Raw genomic sequence first — 19,107 nt, forward strand, 5'->3', positions numbered from 1 at the left:
TTTGTTTCGACCCTCTCGGATCTGCGTCGACCTGTTTGGATTTTTGAAGCGTGCTGTTCGTCCACACAGGAGTAAGCAAAGATGAACCATCTCAACTAGATAGAGTATCAAAAATAATTGAAAGAAGAAAACTAGAAATATCCTACATCTAGATGATTAGGCTTCGGCCTTCGCGTCCAGAAGCACAAACAGGAAGGTGGGACTAAAAAGGACAAAATCCAATACAGTGAGCAACTCATTGAACAATTGAGATCTTTCTCACACAGTCATATACGTAATACTGCATAAACCAGACAGACTACAGAAACCAAGACATAAAAGTCAAAGGCTACATATTTGCAGGGCAAAGTTATGGCACATCATGCAGGCCAGATGAACAGATCCGAATTAAAGAGGGGCATGAGATTTTTCAGATCAGATCAGGGTGGCTTCAGAGATATGCATGTGGATGCATACATATCACACTTGTTTGAGTCTCTCCCTGATTGGGAAAAGTTCAAGTGTCTCGAGGGTTCTTGTAGGCCTATATAAAGCTCCTGGACTTACCTCCATCATCGTCCCCCAATCTTGCTTCAACGTCTTCTCCATCACTCCTGTATTTTCGCTTCTCCATTTGTAATCTATGCCTTGTTTTGGTGCAGCTCCTCCCTGTTGGCACAAAAATGAAGATTATATCGTTTCTACAAATGTACCATCATATAACTAAGACATTGCTTTTAGTACTCGGTGCATGCAGTTTTAACTTTCAAACAAAGCCAACTGAAGTTTGAGCACTGAACTCTCCCCACCTCTTCTGAGTTATGATAACATAATTATACCCTATTCTTCATTCACAGATCATCAGAAGCTGTCATTAATACAAAATAGATTAAAAAGGGCCGAGACAGATGTATGGGTAACCTCTGAAAAGGAATATTGTTGGGAAGATGAGGCAGTAATAAGAGACTGCATAGGGCAGTGAGAATGGTGATTAGAGTTGTGACTGAGATGAAGGTGAAGGTAATAGTTAAGGAGCAGCTGGTGTTGCCGCTGCTGCTGTAACTGAAGTTGCTTGTTCAATCTGCGGCGGAGTTTCTGTCGGTCCCTAGCCTTGTGGTTCTGAAACCAATAGAAAACATTCTTCCCCTCTATCTTGCCATAGAAAGAAAGTTGAGCTGTGATATGCTGAATCTGGGACGCATTTGGAGTTCTGATCCCACTTCTGTACATCTCCTCAAGAATCACAAGCTGTTCCTGGGTTGGGCACCATCTTGATGAACCCCCACGACCCATCACTCTCCTTCTCTCTGTTTTTCTGTATACGCAGCAATTCATAGCAGTGGAGTGCTTTGTATCTTTGTTAGGTAGGCTCATATATATAGAAAGCGACGGAGAGTACAGAGGGTCGACAGAGAGAAAAGTGAATTTCAAACACACCTATTTGTTTGCATCATTGTTTCTTCGAATGAATAATTGGATAAATAAATAATGACAATTGAACACAGTATCATTTAATATATAAACATTAAAAGAAGTACAAGTGTACTGTGATGCTGATGCTGGATATGGTCACCGTGAACCAGGGGAGAGAATCAGAGAGATGGGAATCATGCAAGAATGAGAGAGAGAGAGAGAGAGAGAGAGAGAGATTTGGAATGATAAAGTGATGATCACCTTATTATTACGTTTGGGAACAGAATGTATAAGAAAGCAGGCAAGTCATCAGGCGGTGTGGTCTTTTGGACAATCAGACAAGTCAATCACATGTGGGGACGAACTTATATATCACACTGTGGAATGAAAACGTAAGCCCCCGGACAATCTGAACCGTCCACTCTTAGCATTAATAATCTGAGTGTCTGCAAGACAAATTGTTCAGCTTCACTTGTTCCAAACTGTTTCTTCCTTTGTTTGTTAGTGTATATACTTTCTTATTAATCTGTTCACACCTACTCCCATCCATTGCTTATTGGAATTCCCAAGTGCTAGTAGGCATAAAGCATGCATGCAGTGGCCAGTAGGGGAGCAGCAGAGAGAAACACCATTTCCAGAGGAAAAGAAACAGTAAAAACCAACAATGAAACACTTCTAGAGAAATATGGGATATATATATATATATATATATATATTGAAGCATTAATTTGACCAATGTGGAACGTTATTGGAGATGGAATTGGTCATTGAATGGAGGAGAGAAGCAATTAGCGGTTCATGATGAGAGTAGTGCAATTGGGTGATTGGACGGATCGTTGCGTTTTATTTGAGAAGTAACATCGGATTGCTTATCAACACGCCTGTAGAAATCTGCAAACTTTCTTGTTAAAGGTGTAAGATTAAATGTGTATAATCAATACAACGAAGAAAGCGAAACATATAACCAGGTATCTTTGAGGCTCCTGTGACACACAGAATATACTGGTGAGTTAGAGACTGTGCCTGAGCCAGAGACATAGCGTAGAAATGAGTCTTCAAGGGTCAGAAAAATCAGTCTGATACATAATTAAAAATACTACAATATGATTGCATAATTATAAATGCTGCTAGTTTGAAAGAGAAACGACAAGGTAAGACAATATGAAGTAGGTGAATATACTTACACACACAGATATATATATAGAGAGAGAGAGATGGATAGATGCGAAGAAGATGAGGAGAGCAAGGAACCTAATTCAGTGGGTCATTGTGTGACTGGTGACAATGAGAAATGGGAAGAGACTGTTGAGGAAAAAGGAGCCTCCCTAACAAAGCAAGGTTCCTCATCTCTGCAGCCAAATGAGTCGTATTTCCATTTTTTGATATGATATGCTAAATCCTAGGCATCATGCTGTGTTGGACGTAGGCACTTGCATTTTATTATATATTTTCTAATGACAAAACGAAGCACAAAACATGTTGTAACCTCGAGTCGTACTTTTAATGGTGATGTTGACGTTGCAGTTTGTGTCAGTTCATGTCATTTCTTGTTGCATTCAAGAGTCTCTTGTCACTTGCTTTCTTGCAATTCCTCAGTCTTCGCTACTCTCTCTATATCACATGGCTTAACTAAGCACCCCTCCAAATGTTAGTCATGCACTTTCAAGTTTCGCCCTAAATTCCTTAAGGGCAAAAAAAAAAAAAAGAGTTCAATTAAAGAAGGATCATTCGACTTGTCATCTATATAATGAAGACATCACAAAAGTAGTCCTTTTTTTTTGGACTGAACAGAACTGGTGATTAATAAACCAAAAAGTTGAGCAATATCCTGTTGGGCTTGGAAGGGTGGCCCACGCCATTCTATTGGGCCTCGTGAAGCCCATCTTTGCATAACGGGCCTTTTACAATTAGGTCAGCCTCATTTAATTTCTACGCATCCGCAATCCAGTGCCGTCGTAAAGCTACAGACAATCATGCGTGGTAATGGGTAAATATTATGAAACAACTGGTTCAAATTAAAATCCAGAAAGAAGACGGGGAAAAGTAAGAGAAAGCAAACATATTATTGATAATAATGATTTGGTGGCTGGCAAAGAGGAAGAAAGAAATTAAAGCAGAAGACAAATGTTATGTTAATCAGTAAACCAGACATCAATCTTCTGCCAACTGGAGCGACGATCCCAGCTTCGATAGAAACCATCTTGGCGAACAGACCAAAACATGTTGAGATGAGGAGCGTCTCTGGTTTGATTATAAAGTTCCCACCATTGCGTGAAGAACTGCTTCCACAGGGCTGTGCAAGTGACGACACTTTCAGAATTATTGGGAAGGCTCACTTTGTGGTGGTCGCCTAGCTTCATCGTTAAGGAAGCTTCTCCGCCGCATGAAAGACTCAGTTCCTCACCACCCTCACTGCGCAGACCGCTTTCTATGTCGATCTCTATTTTATCTGCTGCTGATGATGATCTGCTTATTATGATGAACAAGAAGGTCATCAACAGGAAGATCAAACCCCTACCAAATGCCATTGTCGATCTTTGTTACTACCTTCATGTGCTCGTCATGGTTATTTATAGGATTTCATCAATTGTTTGATCGTGTGAATGCAATTCGCATTGTGCATTTATTCACTTAATTTGCACATGATCTCTTCTTCTGCCTGGGTTTCAACAGCATTTAATTTAAATTTCCCTGTTTTTTCCCATATGTTTTTGACAATAATCAAATATTCGCGCTGTTATTATTTTTTGAGTATTACTTTCTTGGAACTTCAATTAGAATGGGGAGAGCGGGTTTTATTTTATTAAAACATTTTATTCGCTTTGATGTAGTCTTATATATAATGAAGAGAGATTTCGGAAAATTTCCATTTTCATGATGAAACTATTTACCCTTTTTGGTCAACATTTCCTGCCATTTTTACAATCATAAATGACGATCGATCATTATTTCTTGTCTTGCTTTGTCAATAATTAAATGGTATACATCAGAAGCAATCAGTCTTCTGATTTTTAATTTCAATGTGATTAAAACCAAATCATAATGATGATCTGAAAAAAAAACAAAAATAATAATGATCAGTGGACAACGTATCTTGCCAAAATATCAGCGGGGTAAAGGAAAGTAACTAACTGTGCCCAGGGAAATCACAATTCCAAAATACAGCTTTTTTAAATCACGTCTTCCATTTATTCTTCTCTCCTAATTCATAGGATTACCATATACGACAACCCTTTCACCCGAGGCCCATATGTTGGGCCACTCACTGTCATGGCTGGTGGGCCGTAGCATTATGTTGGGCCAGACAAAGCCCATTTCTCAAAACTGGGCCATTCTCACTTGCTCCCCCTCATTACATATTATCAGTCGAGGAAGGCGAACAACTCAAATCTCTTTTATATACTTATTATTACATGCAACCAAAATCAATTCTCCATGACTGATCAAAATGGGCATTTAGTTAATTGAAAGGGCCAAAAATTAGAGGTTTTTCTTTTCTTTCTCTCTTTCTGGGACAAGATTTTACAAAGTGACATTTTTGTCTACCAAGAAAACATCGGTAAATACAAAATTAGAAGTTTTTCTTAAAAAAAAAAAAGTACAAAAGCCACAGTAAAAGTATGCAGAAATAAAACAAGTGGAGATGAAATCAGCTAAAAACAAGCTTGTACAGGTGAAGGTCGATGATGGTACATTTTGGGGGGGGGGGATTAGAGATAATAAAGAGGGTAAGTGGGGTACACATGGAGGATAACGCGGTGATGGCGAGAGTAATATGATACTGATCCTTAATATAAAAGTTAGTTAATTAATTTGAATAAATTAAAAAATTTTGTTGAGTTAGTTATTTATAATAATTATGTGTTGTTTTCCTACAATATATTTGCTAATCATATACTAATTATAAGTTTATAACTACTATTTGATGAAACATTTAATATATGTAACTACTACAAGGATTATATTAGAAAAAATAAATAAATATGAGAAATAAAGTAGATTGAGATCTTATATTTATGATCAAATTGATGACATGATAATAAAGCAGAAATAAAGTAGTAAGTAGTAGTAATGACGTGATAATAACATGGAGAGTGGGGAGAGACAGAGAAAGGATCAGCCATTGATGAAGGAAGTGGAAGCTCTCATTCGTCTCCATCTCTCTCTCTCTCTCTGTTGCTTCTGCTCGCCTCTGCTGCGTCCTTTTCTTCTTCCATTTCTTCTTCCTCTTCATCAATATGGGCTCACCACATAAATAAACCAACTTTAATTATTTTGTTCTTAATTACTGTCAAACTACATATCGCTTAATTAATCACGTACTCCGCTTGATACCATTTCCACATTTCGTTCTCTATATTGAAAATATTAAACTCGATCATATATTTGAAGGGTTGATTTAGCTCCCTTCTTATTTTGCCTTTACGGTGTATGCAACCATAGACTCACTCACCTGTTCATATCAAATCAAAAGCTAAAGACCTAAACAGCTGAAACAACCCTATTCCGTGCTATGCGCCAACATCTAAATTAAATATGACATTCTCATAATCCTAACATTCACATCGATTGATGTTTTAGCTCATTCAGTCTTTTATTTTTACAAAACCCGAGCCGACACATTCCTAATCTGGCCAAGTCACTTCAACCCAGTAGTTTAAGGCGTGTCATTATAGTAGTAATTAATTATTGAGTATTCTGATTTTAAACATCCTTTATAAATAGGAAACTTTATATGAGTCGAGTCTCAAAAGCTTGCTAAAATTAGAACGTGTCTCAAGACTTGAAAAGTATTTGCATATTGTTGTTTACTAACATTTTTCATTTCAATAATAAGATTAGAATTTATGTCCTTCTGAGATGTGAATCATAACGTAACGTTGGCTTATTAATTCCAAACATTTTATTGAGTAACAATCCATATATATTATTAGATTCTCATCTCTACTATTTGAAAATGTAGCACTTCAATATGGTTTAGTTAAACTGTTAGCCTCGTGTGCTTGCAAAATAAGGGAGATTCATTTGGGAGTTAGTTCTCGAGTCATTGGACTTCTTAATTAACTAATATTATCTGGTATGCAACATCTTCAGTCTCTTGCACACCCAGTAAACTCACGTTCATCTTTTCGTAAAAATGTCTAGAAAAATATAAAATAATCTGCACTAATTTGGTATTTTATATATGTGTTGATTGATAGTGGGTATATATGATTTTGAAAAATGATGACGGACTTGAAAAATACGCAATGTAGGACATGTCATTTACATATCAATAGATCTGTGAAGGTAGATTGTTTGAAATAAAAAAGGACACTTGCGAAGAGAAGATAACGAAAAAGATTGCCGTTACATGATCCTTAAAATGGCCTGTTATTTTCGGAATAATTGAAGAGAATATGCATTCTTGTATGGCCAATAAAGTGGTTTGTTTTTTGTTGTGTCAAAATGTGTGGAAATGAAATAACAAGTCTCCACTAAGTTGACGCGCATACACACACAAGCACTACTGTTTAAACATTGATCAAAACTGGATCCCACAATTGATCTATGAATATGAAACCAATCATTATATTTCAAAATGCTATTCATCCTTCAGTAATAGGTCACCTCCACAGTCCAAACCATTTCTGATTTCTCTCGTCAAATCTTTCCATCAATGAATCACCGGCATAAAATGTTATAATGTGAGTTAGATCTTAGAATTCATTAAAATCAAGATGGATCTTATATGATGTTTTTTTATCGATAGCAAGATTAGAACTTAACGTTCTTAAAGAATATGTATAAACTGTGTCTTTACTCACTAAACTAACTTTTATAGCAGACATTTATTAGCATTATTTATATGTTAGTGGCAACCTGGGAAGTCTGTTGCAGTGACTCTACTTCCTGCTATTCTCCTGAAAAAAACCAAAAAAAAAAAGCTTTTGAGTCTAAGCAGTGCTTGATCCAGCAACTTTCACATAATTTTTTTTCACTTTAATAGTGTCAAGTAACATTCCACACACAAAAATCAGGCTTTGATTTTAGTAGAATGAACTTTGGCCGCTCAAGCACGATATTTCGAGTTTGAGTATGTGTGAACATAAAAAATGCCTTTAGAAAAACTACCTCTAATGAGACGAGACAACAAGATAACGCTCGATCCAGACCTAATCAAATGATCATACTTTTGGGGGGGGGGTCTGCACGCAAAAGGAAGAGTGAGGAATATTGAAAACCAAGGACACTAGAACCACAAACAGTGGCAGTTTAAAAGGGAATAATTTTTCAGAAACAAATAAATAGATAACAGGAGAGGAGTCCATCATGATCCAGAGCAATCAGAAGCAATATTCGATACAGAAAAGGGGACTACAGATATGCCACCAAATCATGAAGCTTTTCTTTTCCTGGCTTTGTACCTTTCAAACGATACGCCGATAAGCCCCTCCAAGATTTCCACTTCCAGTACTGTCTTCTCTCTAATAAATAAAAATACCAGAACACCCCATTTGTTCATTCTTAATATTAAGTTCCCGTCTGCATTATCATTTTGAGCCTGACACACATTTTATTTTATGCATAAAGAATCAAAAAACGCAATGTAATGTCCCCATGTATCGACATTGTAATACATTACAATGTTGAGTTGGGCAACTTGCGAGAGCCACTTGTTTATTCTTTAAGTATTATTATTTTTGGCACCATATTTAATGTTATTTGCTTTTGTCCACTGCGTGCGTTTTCCACAGTCCAGTACGCATTCTGTTCAATGATTAGGTGTTAGGACTAAGATTTGTTTGTATTCCCACGCCACTCTTACCAAACACACACAAATCCTCGATCCTCACTCTAAATCCCATTTAGTCTTATTGTTTCCTTTGGTCATTATTGATGCTTATTGCTTAACCACTAATTCTGTGATATCGAAGGACCATTTCGTGGATTTTTGTTAACAGTGAAATTTGATGAAATAGAAAGTACGAAAATGGCATGTAATACACTTTTTGAGGAATCATTAAGTGCGCTTAAATCTATAGCCGCAATGATATGATCTGAATAATCAATATTTCTCACTCTGTGTTCTCTGCGTCGGGTGAATCAAATTTGATTTTGTCTGCATAAATAATACAGCTTTCACGACAGCTTTACTAGTGCTTGATTTTACGTTGAAGACATCGAAATCACTGTATTGGTTTCCAACATAACATTAAACATGTTATTCGTCGAGGATCTACGACCTTGTCTCCTTGGTAAATTAGAAACGACAGAGCAAGTCGGCAAACAGAGCAAGCTTTAAACCCAGACAAAGTCAAAACCTTAGCATTCCCTGAACGCCAAAAAACAGAATATCTATGGCAGAAACTGTCATAGAAGTTACAAGAAAAAAAGTAACTAAAGACTCGTCAAAACAAAACCTTGTAATTTATTGTGGGCTTAGTATATAACACATGTATGAAAGGTGATGAGTGAAATCACCATTCAAAGTCCTTGTACCAATTGACAAGATCGTTGCTGAAGAAGAAACCATGTTCGGTGACGAGCCAAGTGCACATCTTGAAAGGGCCACAGCGATGGGCGTCTCTGGAAGCCTTAAAAGCGTCGAACTTCTTTCTGGTTTGGTCCCATTTCATGGTACACTTCATGAGGTTGCTGCTCCAGAAATGGGTCTTCATCTTCCAGCTGAAGTCGTCGTGCTCCTGAAGGGCTCTGCCTCCGAGATCGGCTTCTTCGTTGGAACACCATATCACCAATGGCACCGATGAGTTGTTCGTGAAACCATTGATGACTCGAACCTCGTACTCTGTCCCGAACAGGTATTCTGATGGTTCTACCTTCGCCATCATCACTATTATGAATGTGGCTAGCCCGACCACTATCCATATTCTTCTTCCAAATTTGGTCTTCATCGTTTCTCTGTTTCTGCTCATCCTCTGCTCTATTTTAACGTTCGTGCCTGCCACTTTTTATACGCCATTTTCTTCCCTTTTATTTCTGTTCCACGTCGTAATTAACAATATTTCGCACTTGCTGTACTCTTTTTCTTTCATGAATTATTGTTATTTTAGAAAAAGCATCGTTATTGGAAAGACATATATAATATGCATGCATGATATCCCTCGTTATTATTAATTAGAATATCTTCTTTCGGGTAAAATGTGATCCTCTTGCATATACAAGATTTACATATTTTAAAAAAATAATAAAAATAGATTTATAAAAAATATTTTCTCATGCATTTAAAAAAAAAAAAGTAATCATGCTACGTAATTCACGAAGACACGATAATGAGGCGTTGGAGTAAAATCTGAATCTTCCTCCTTACTTGCTATTTGAGAAGATTTTATTTCAAAGATAAGTTACCATAATATTTCAATCAATAAAAAATGGCCATACTTGAGGGTCAAAATATACTTTGTGCATGTATATCTTATATTAGAATCTTGTAATTATGAGTTGATTACATACTCATTTATTGTATAAGATTTCAGCATTAATCCTCCCTTTTCTTTTCCTTTTTTTTCATTACATTGTGTATTTATTTTAATGTTTTACATGCACTTCTCTCTTTTTTTATGTTTTTTTTTTGGTAACATGAGTGAATTTAGATTTCCTGATTCCAAAATTACTCATGTATCTATTGCTCCATGATAAGAAACAATTTAAGTTGGTAAATGTGCTTGACAATGTCAAAAAGGCGTTCATGAATTAAGAGAAAAATAGACGGTATGCTTGGAGCGGCATTTAAATGACATAAAATTACATTTGTCGCTCAAAATCAAGTTCTATACAAAAAAACATGTTTTTTCTGTGTACATCCTGCCTCCTTAGGACTTCACCTGGCCAAGACTAATCCAGATCAAATTGGGGTTGAATCTTTCTGGATAACAAATTTTATCATCAACTATTTAACGTAATTTTAGATTCAAACTCGAGACCTTTGCTCATTAGTCTGTTAATGAACTTATATTTTATCAAGAGTTTTTGACTCAAATGATATTCACGATTCCTTTAAAAGATACAAGTTGTGGGATCGATCCCAAGTGGATATGTGTATCTCCTTTTTCTAAGAAGAATGTTGTGAAATTAAACTCGAAGTAAGCACGTGGTTAGGGGCTCATCTTTGCTCAGCAACACTCTACAGTCTACCCACAAACTGCCTTTTGCATTCAAGGTTTCAAAAGAACTTTCGATATCGAATTTTGCTTCTCATACAAGCTGCTTCAAGTGTCAACTTTTGTATAAAAGGGCATTCAGGGCAATAAGCATCCATATCTTGAAAGGTGAATTTCGCCTTTACTTTTGCTTCTCTTTACCTAAATAATTAACATAAATATCATCCATATCAATATAAAACATAGAAAATTTTCAGGGGTGATCAGAATAGCGCATGGGCAATTGGCAAATAGTATTTACTTAAAATATTAAAAGTTGAAGGAATAAGAAAATAGCGGATTAAGATGAAAGCGACAAACTAAGCACCATATAAAGAGATCTCTATGAATCCATTAACATAATAAAATCTAAATTCATAGTTGTTTTTTCTTTTTTTTGGGTGGTGCAAGGGGGATTACCAAGTACTGTAATCTCGTAGAATATTGTTAGATACCGCTTGTAATCTATATCCATTCTATGGGTCATTATTATTTTCTTCTTAACAGTCCGAGGCATGACAATTGAATACTGCCAAGTGATCTAAAGTTTATCACTTTATTTAATTTTATAGCACACCTGATATAGGCTATAGTTATCATGATTCCAAATTTGAAAAATCCCCAAGAGATGAACAAGTTTGAATGTGAATATTTAGAGTCATGTTTAGCCTCTCTACCTATATAAGCAAGATCTGTAACCCAGTAACCCAAAAAAAAAAAAAAACAGACCCATAGGAACAAGACAGACAGACAGACATCCAGGAATAATGATTTATGAGGTTGGGAAAGAATTGTTGTTCCGGAAATGACCCAATAATATTTTGAAGATGAGGATCAAGTGGCCTCAACACATATAATATAAAAATGTATATTTTATTGGATGGTCATTTTCAATGGAATAAAGTAACATAATCACGCACGTCCTCTCGTTTCACGTTCACTAATCCACTATCTATCTAAACACGAGCATGCGAATATCTTATCTTTTCTAGTCCCTAAAGTATGAACATTCACCTAATCATTATCTTATCTTAGTTTACGCTACTGTTTATATATAATAGCGATCATTTGACCACTTCTTTGTTATGACTGGAATTGGAGGAATAGCCTGTTTTCTTCACAATTATCATCACGAAAAACTGGCCGTGAACAGGAAAAACTAAACATCACATAACTGGGCTGACGTGAAGCCTGTATTTGATTTTAGGGGGAAAAGCTGGTTATACGATAGAGTTGAGAGTCAGAATGCTTCTTTTTTTTTTCCCCAAAAAATTTGTATATTTTCGTCATCTGCCATATTTTTAAGCTGACACTGACAAAGAGCATTGTTTGTCTTTATAAATATGTTTGGATTGTACCAATAGGAGTTGTATCAAGATTTGAATCTCTAAAAAAATACCCATATTTAACACCTAATAATACCTCAAATAAGATTTTTTCAACAGGAAAATACGTATACCTATAAAAAAAAAAAAAAAACAAAGATATGCTTTGGATTCTTGCCCTTCGATACCATAATCTATTTCCTACTTTGTTTCAGAGATGCAAGAGGCTAACCTATGATGTCTTTTCTGCTTTAATCCAATGATATAAGAAAAATATCAAACGAGGCAAGTGTTTAATTTCATTAAAACATGACCGAGTCATGAATGCTTGGGGTAGATTACAATGATTTTTTTGTGAATTTCCTGGTCCTGAATTTGTCAGTATACAGGAGGCCATTTTAGGAGAAACACAGAGGAAGACCCACAGATCTAGAACCTATTAGATTCTCACTAGGCCATACATTTCTTCTAAATTCATTCTGCATTTACCGTAGAAGATCTTTCAATATGCCGCAATGGGCAAAGAATGTCGGCATGGATCACACAAATAACAATGCAAATGAATTTAATTGCTCTCATCCATGTTGATTAGTAGACGAACTTTCAGAGAACAAGATCCACATGGAAGAATTACTGAACCTGGCAAACTATCAACAGTACGTAAAGAAATCTCACTGCCATCCCTCAACAACGAATACCCCATTTTCTCCAATTCTGTAGAGTCTATGGTAAAGTAATCACCACATCTGCACTGGTAAGAGAGATCCAACGCTTCTCCAGCTTGTTCAACAATCATATCCTGCAAACTTACATCTTCTGCAACATCTGCAGCCAATGCATCCTGCCTTGAACCACGCAGCTCATTGTCGTATGTTGAACGAGAGGTTGAATTGCTGAGAATTTCCCATGCCTTCTGTACAGTGAGGAATCTATCTCCTGATGTTTGATGACTGCTTGACATCTCAGATGTCTTCAATAATTTATCAGGATGTAAATTGAGCACAGCACTGCGGTATCTGGCACGAATCTCTTCATAGCTTGCATCTTCCTTCACATTAAGAACATCATAAAGGGTTTCTTTATGGGCATTCTTGTCCAGAAGCATGTTTCTCGTTCCCAAATAGCTGCCCGCAAATGTTTTTGTTCAAATCTGACCACACCTAAGAAATAAGCAAAACATTGTATTAATACCTAACAAGCATATCTTATTGTAATCAAAGCTAAAAACATAATACTCCTCCAGTCCTTAATATAAGACCCAATTGTTAAGTTGAGTTTGGTCCTAAATATAAGACCCATTTATCGTATTTATCAATTTTCTCTAAACTACCCTTATGAATACTCCCTCAACCATAATCAAATAGAAGAGGGAGATGAGGTATTAAGAAAGATGATTATGGTGTTTTAGGAAAAATATGTCACTTTTCTTATAATTAACCAACTTACCTAACTTCCTTAATCTAATCAAATTAGTTAAATGGATCTTATATTAAGGACCGGAGGAGTATATTAATGGCTGAAGGGGGTCCAATGTATTCTACCAAGTTTTTTTAACTATCATGTTGTTCGTGAATTAGACTGCAGAGAACCACATGAAGGAAGTGACTAGCAACCGCAATCAAGAGAGAATTAAAACTATTGGTGCTAGAAAGCTCGAACATCCTTATGCTGGAAAGACAGGCTCTCCCTTTGCCCAATAGACATTCTCAAGAACCACAGGGATCTCCCATAAATTGATATCAGCTTGAGGTTTTAATGAGGTCCTGATGCTAGCCATGAAAATTGATGTTCAGGTGAGCTTAACACAGAAAATAAGCACAGAAGCCATCTAAGAGGTTCAAGAGTGGGGAAAAAAAGAACCAAATTGTCATTAGACTATTTTTTTCCTTAAAAAATATTTTTGATTCCTGTGGAAATAACCATAGTTTATCCAGTTTAGAAAGGGGCATATCCCACTCTAACGTTGACCCACGCCGCCAAAGCCTCCCCCCCCCCCCCCCGGCGAGGGAGGTGTGCTTAAGAACCAAAATGCAACAAATCTCTGACTGAAGGACAATGGGGATTGAAACAGAGAGGAATAAAATTCCCAAGGAGAATTTCACCGCAATCATCCCAAGATAAACCTCACAGGTAAATCCCCAATTCCAGCTGACCACAATTCCGGGAGGCCACGTGATTAAATATTTCGTTGGGTATTCAACAGTAAACTTTTAGAAGCATTTTTCTGGCTTTCCAACAAAAGCCACACATATTCACAATGAATCATGAAAATTTAACAAATTAAATTAAATCCACGAAGGGGGCTCCTTGATGATGGGATAAAACATCAATCTTCCAAGTGCCAAACAAAATTAGATCACTTGCAAACAAAGAGAAGTTACTTTCCGCAGTATTTTTACAGATGAGAGAGGTGGGGTACCTGAAGGAATCGGGAACACTAGGATCTCACCATGGGACGGCGGTGGCGGGCTGGCGGCTATATCACCGGAACGATTCGTGCGTGAATGTGACTGAGAGGCAGTGTGACGCTGAATGACTATGTGAGTAAGACGGGGTCAAGCTCGATTCGAGCGGAGAGAAATGGCATCTGAGTGAGGGGTTGAGCGGAGGAGGAGGTTTATGGCTAAGAGGGGCTCGGCGGCAGATGAGGCAGCGACTACGGCTTGTGAGAGAAGAGGAGGAGGTGGAGGCGGCGACAGCAGAGGCAGCGGCAACTGGTGAGATCGATGGAGCCAGCCCACAACAAAAGGATCAGCATGAACTGGCCCATTCGTTAAAGCAGATTTGATGTGGCTCAGCTCAGAACAAGGGTTTTTTCCCCCAGAAAAATTCGCTTATAACTTAGCCTCCTCTCTTTTTTTTAGTTTATAATCTGATCTTTTTCATCATGAGTGTCATCCTATGCGGCAAAAAATCTGCATATATGCTACTTTACTTTTATAAAAAAAATATTAATTTTTTTCTTTTAACATGTTTAGACCTTGTAACTTCTATTTGTACCGTTGGTTCATGTGTAGGGGAGGAGCCAACGGTCCTAATAAAATAAAGTTAAAACAAATAATTATAGGGAAAAAGACAGTAAAATACCCTCAAAATTACTAAATGACAAATTAGGGTAAGTAAATTTCAAAATCCCAATTCAGACCCCAGGTACCATTTTGGAATTTTCAAATCTTGTAAAATGACAACATTGTCCTTACTATCGGAAACTACTTCCATATAACTATTGACAACTTTTGTTTTTAAAGTCCTGATGAATATTTTTATATAGCTATTGACTACATAAAAGTAGTAAATCGCATTATTAGAGTAATCAACAACTTAGCAAGAGTAGTCATCAAAATTTAAAAATAAATGTAGTTAATAACCAAAAAAGAGTAGTCAATACATAAGAAAGAGTAGTTACTAGAGCTCCCCTGACCAGTCACCGGAGTTCCAGTAACGTGTCATCAGAGTTTAAAAATAAATGTAGTCAATATATAAGAAAGAGTAGTCACCAAAACTCCGACAACCGGTAACTGGAACTCCGGAGGCCAAAATTGCTAATGTGGCAGTATTTAAAAAAAAGTAAAGGGCATTTGTGTAATTTTACAAGAGTTGAAAATTCCAAAATAGTACCTGGGGTCTGAATTGGGATTTTGAAATTTACCTACCCTATTTTGTCATTTAGTAATTTTGAGGGTATTTTAGTGTCTTTTTTCCATAATTATATGAGAAAAATACATAAATATTAAATTAAAAGTTAAGGAAATATATAAATATTTGTAAAATAATTTTTGTTCTACTAATTTACAATTTTAAAAAGAGACAAGTAACGTGTTTTGGGCGTAAAAATAAGTAACACTGGGGAGGGGGGGGGGGGGACAAAAGGACGGCCATGGAACATATGGCCGCCATGCAAAGAGAGAGCTTCAGAATTCATTGATTGTAAGTCACGCTACTGGCTAGGCTCATCAATTGTCACTCATGCACGCTGCCTCCTTTTCTCTGCTCCGCCCACCGCTTCCCCAGTTACCCTCCTGAATATTCCCTCCTTTAACTCCTGACTCCAAATTTTTTAAAATCACTTTAATTCAACACTTCTTGTTATATTATTATGATGCTTTTTTCATGTACATATATATATATATATATATCCGCTTTCTTCTGGGTAGATTTGTGCAAATATTTTTTTTAATGCAAGTTATACCCAAGTCATCACCTTTTTCCCATAAAAGAAAGGAAGGAACTTGAATTTTAATTCGAAGATGACGCACTAAAGCATGATTCTATCAAATTTATTTAACTCTTGTTATACTTATACGTGCGATAATTAAAGAAATCTTAATTATTAAAAGATGAAAATGTAGAAAGTTCATGCTCAACGAGGATTTAAATACAATTAGATTTGATGGCATTAAAAGAAAAAAGCGAGGGTGGCGAGAGGCTAGAACAAGTTAAACAACCAGATTTCCACTAGAGCCACTCTGAAACACATTGAAATATGGCAACTCACTGACAGGATTGAAATTTACTACAGCCTGGCTACTGCATTCTTCGCTTCATCTGCCATTCCAAATACGAAACCAAACCTAAACAAGACAGACACTTTCAAAATAACTCGAAGCTGAAAATTAACAACACACGTACGGCAAATGGAGAAAGCCAAAAACCCTATAGTAACCACTACCAACTTAACCACCCAGGTACGCATATGGAGACCAAATTAACCATCCTTAACTAAGGATGCAAAGGTTGATAAGGGTGGTAGCCGCCGCCGCCGCCGCCAGCTCCTCCACCTAAGCCACCGCCAGCACCAGCGCCACCAACCCCACCCACGCCACCTCCACAACCGCTAGCTCCACCTAAACCTCCGACGCCACCTCCAGCACCACCCAAGCCTCCCGCACCGCCCCCACCAAGTCCACCTAAGCCTCCAGCTCCACCTCCGAGTCCACCAAGGCCTCCCGCACCGCCACCCAAGCCACCTATACCACCGCCGAAACCCTTATGGCCACCACCAATTCCAACGAATCCACCGATACCGCCGAACTTGCCGAGACCACCTCCGACACCGAACTTGGGCAAAATACCCCCAACGCCAGCAAAACCACCCATGCCAGCGAACCCACCGACTCCGCCGACGATAAAGTGCTTCTTCTCAGCAATACCAGTGGCCACAGGGGACTCAGCAGGCACTGGTGCGCTTGCATGCACGAGAGTCTGCTCTCCTCCATGGCTCGTATTGCCAGGTACCTTACGCGCACTTGCATGAAGTATGAATAGTAAAAGAAGGATCGTAAATGGGAGGGAAGAACAGCGTTTTGCCATTTTCGGATATGGCTGGCTAGCTCCTTCACTAGTCTCAGTGAGAGTGCGAGGGGAAGAGATTTGAAGGGTGATTTCTGATTTGCATGCAAAGGGGTCGTCTCTGGTCTCTTATATATAACCGAGGAGTTGAAGAAGAGGGGGGAGGACAGGTGGGAGTAGTAAATAATATTGTAAATGGTCTCTGGAGATCTCGAGAAGGCAAATTTTTGGGATCAATAATCACAGCCCAGGGGATCGAGTGAGGCAGGTGGGCATCGCGACAGGACGACCAAATTTAAGGTTGTCATGTGTCAATGTCAATCTCATTCATTCATGGGAATTCTCATTTCCTTTTTTGCGCTCGCTATAATGCATTCTATTTTCTTTACTTTTTTTTTTAATTTTATATACACAAGCGGAGTTTTATTTGGCTTCTAATTTTATATGATTGTCACTGACAAATTAATGTGTTTAAATGACCTAGTTGATGTTTTATTCCTGGATATTTGGAAATTAGGATGCTCCTATAATTTTATTGGGGACTGATTGATCTTTTAAGGAAGCATTGAATATATATAGGAAAATTTCTACGTGTCTTCACAGTAGTACTTTTGGGTTCTTATTACCTCTCTTCCATGCTAGAATAAAAGGGCAGAGAGGGACAGAAACTACGTCAATTTGTGCGACAAAACTATGAGGTCACATCCTTACGTACCGTGGTGAAGCCAGGAATTACAAAGCAAATAAACTCGGTGAGAGCAAGGCAAAACAGCATAGGTGCGGATAAATTAAAGCAAAGGGATATTATACTTAATATCACTTTCGGTTTTAATTATAAGATTTTATTTATAATTTACAAATAAAATCTTATTATTAAGACCGGAGATATATACAGAGACAGTAATTGAGACTGGGCCCGACACCAATAGCCCACTGGACCCTTTGGGTCGGGCGGATATATCTGGGAACACAAATAACCCTATTAAGAAAATGTTGACAAATTAATACTTAATTTCCACATCATAAAAATTTTCCTGTGTTTTTGGAAAGTCAATAAATATGCGAAATGATGAATGGCCGCATTAATAATTGATTAAAAAGTTGAGATTCTTCGCCCCGTAAAAAAGGAAAATTAAGGAGCGTGGGAAACGAAATTGTCCTTCCTAAATTACAGTAACCCTCAGTTCCATCGAAAATTTTAAATTTACGCTCTAAAATTCTCACTCACACCGCCTCGGACAAATATTTTCTCTTCTTCGCCAACCATGTCTTCTGAAAATACGGTCTTCATTCTTAACTTTTGCCCTCCCACTGATCTTTTCCCTTCTTTCTGAATTTACCAACAGTCTTTTTTTTTAATGTGTGTTCTTGATCTGCATATATATACACATTGATTTGAGTTAATTTGTTTAATTTCATGATGTTAATCAATGTGTTTTGGTTCATCCTTTATATTTTCAGGAGTGTTTCTTCGAAATCGATACTGGAGATGGCTGGGAAAAGTCTCTGACTAAGATTTTGAGCAGCTTTGAAGGTATGTCCTCCAACTTGCACTTCTTGTCGATAAAATATAATTCTTGTCCCAAACTATCCAAGTTTTGAACTTTAGTTATTTTAATATCTCATCTTTAATTCGGACCTTAGGATTTCAAGCATTCCGAAATCTACCGTAGACAATACATGTCCTGCGTATAACATAATTGTAACAGGAACCTTTTCTTAAATATGTATGGTGCCCATCTTTACATTTGAAAGTTCCAGAGGCTATACATGTTCTTATGTTAAGCTTACAGAAATCATATCGCGTTTCACTGTTTTGCTTAATTTTTAATTAAATATTTATTTAAATGTTTATATATATCTTGAAAAAAAATATTTTGGTCCTCACTATTATCGATCGGTGAGCCTTACTTATACTCATATATGATCTCGCACGTACGTATATCCTGATATATATATTT

General features: G+C 37.2%; 4 protein-coding genes across 4 annotated transcripts; all 4 read right to left on the reverse strand.

Moving 5' to 3' along the window:
• Positions 1 to 235: 235 nt before the first annotated feature.
• On the reverse strand, positions 236 to 1,272 carry LOC114730517 (WUSCHEL-related homeobox 3-like). Its single transcript, XM_028917600.1, has 3 exons — positions 901 to 1,272; positions 547 to 648; positions 236 to 280 (listed from the first exon to the last, which is right to left on the reverse strand). Exons 1-3 carry the CDS (start codon positions 1,270 to 1,272, stop codon positions 236 to 238), a joined length of 519 nt encoding a protein of 172 aa, XP_028773433.1.
• A 7,418-nt stretch (positions 1,273 to 8,690) lies between these two features.
• Positions 8,691 to 9,278, reverse strand: LOC114730506 (S-protein homolog 5). Its single transcript, XM_028917589.1, has one exon. It carries the CDS (start codon positions 9,222 to 9,224, stop codon positions 8,853 to 8,855), a length of 372 nt encoding a protein of 123 aa, XP_028773422.1. The 5' UTR covers positions 9,225 to 9,278; the 3' UTR covers positions 8,691 to 8,852.
• Positions 9,279 to 12,396: 3,118 nt separating this feature from the next.
• LOC114730547 (diphthamide biosynthesis protein 4) lies at positions 12,397 to 14,638 on the reverse strand. The gene is made up of 2 exons (XM_028917632.1): positions 14,277 to 14,638; positions 12,397 to 13,017 (listed from the first exon to the last, which is right to left on the reverse strand). Exon 2 carries the CDS (start codon positions 12,960 to 12,962, stop codon positions 12,423 to 12,425), a length of 540 nt encoding a protein of 179 aa, XP_028773465.1. The 5' UTR covers positions 12,963 to 13,017; positions 14,277 to 14,638; the 3' UTR covers positions 12,397 to 12,422.
• Positions 14,639 to 16,576: 1,938 nt separating this feature from the next.
• LOC114730518 (glycine-rich protein 5) lies at positions 16,577 to 17,167 on the reverse strand. The gene has a single exon (XM_028917601.1). It carries the CDS (start codon positions 17,165 to 17,167, stop codon positions 16,577 to 16,579), a length of 591 nt encoding a protein of 196 aa, XP_028773434.1.
• Positions 17,168 to 19,107: the final 1,940 nt, after the last annotated feature.

This window comes from Neltuma alba, unplaced genomic scaffold, assembly GCF_004799145.2.
Source record: "Neltuma alba isolate B1F8T4 unplaced genomic scaffold, ASM479914v2 tig00012743_pilon, whole genome shotgun sequence".
In the NCBI taxonomy this organism is placed as follows: Eukaryota; Viridiplantae; Streptophyta; class Magnoliopsida; order Fabales; family Fabaceae; genus Neltuma; species Neltuma alba.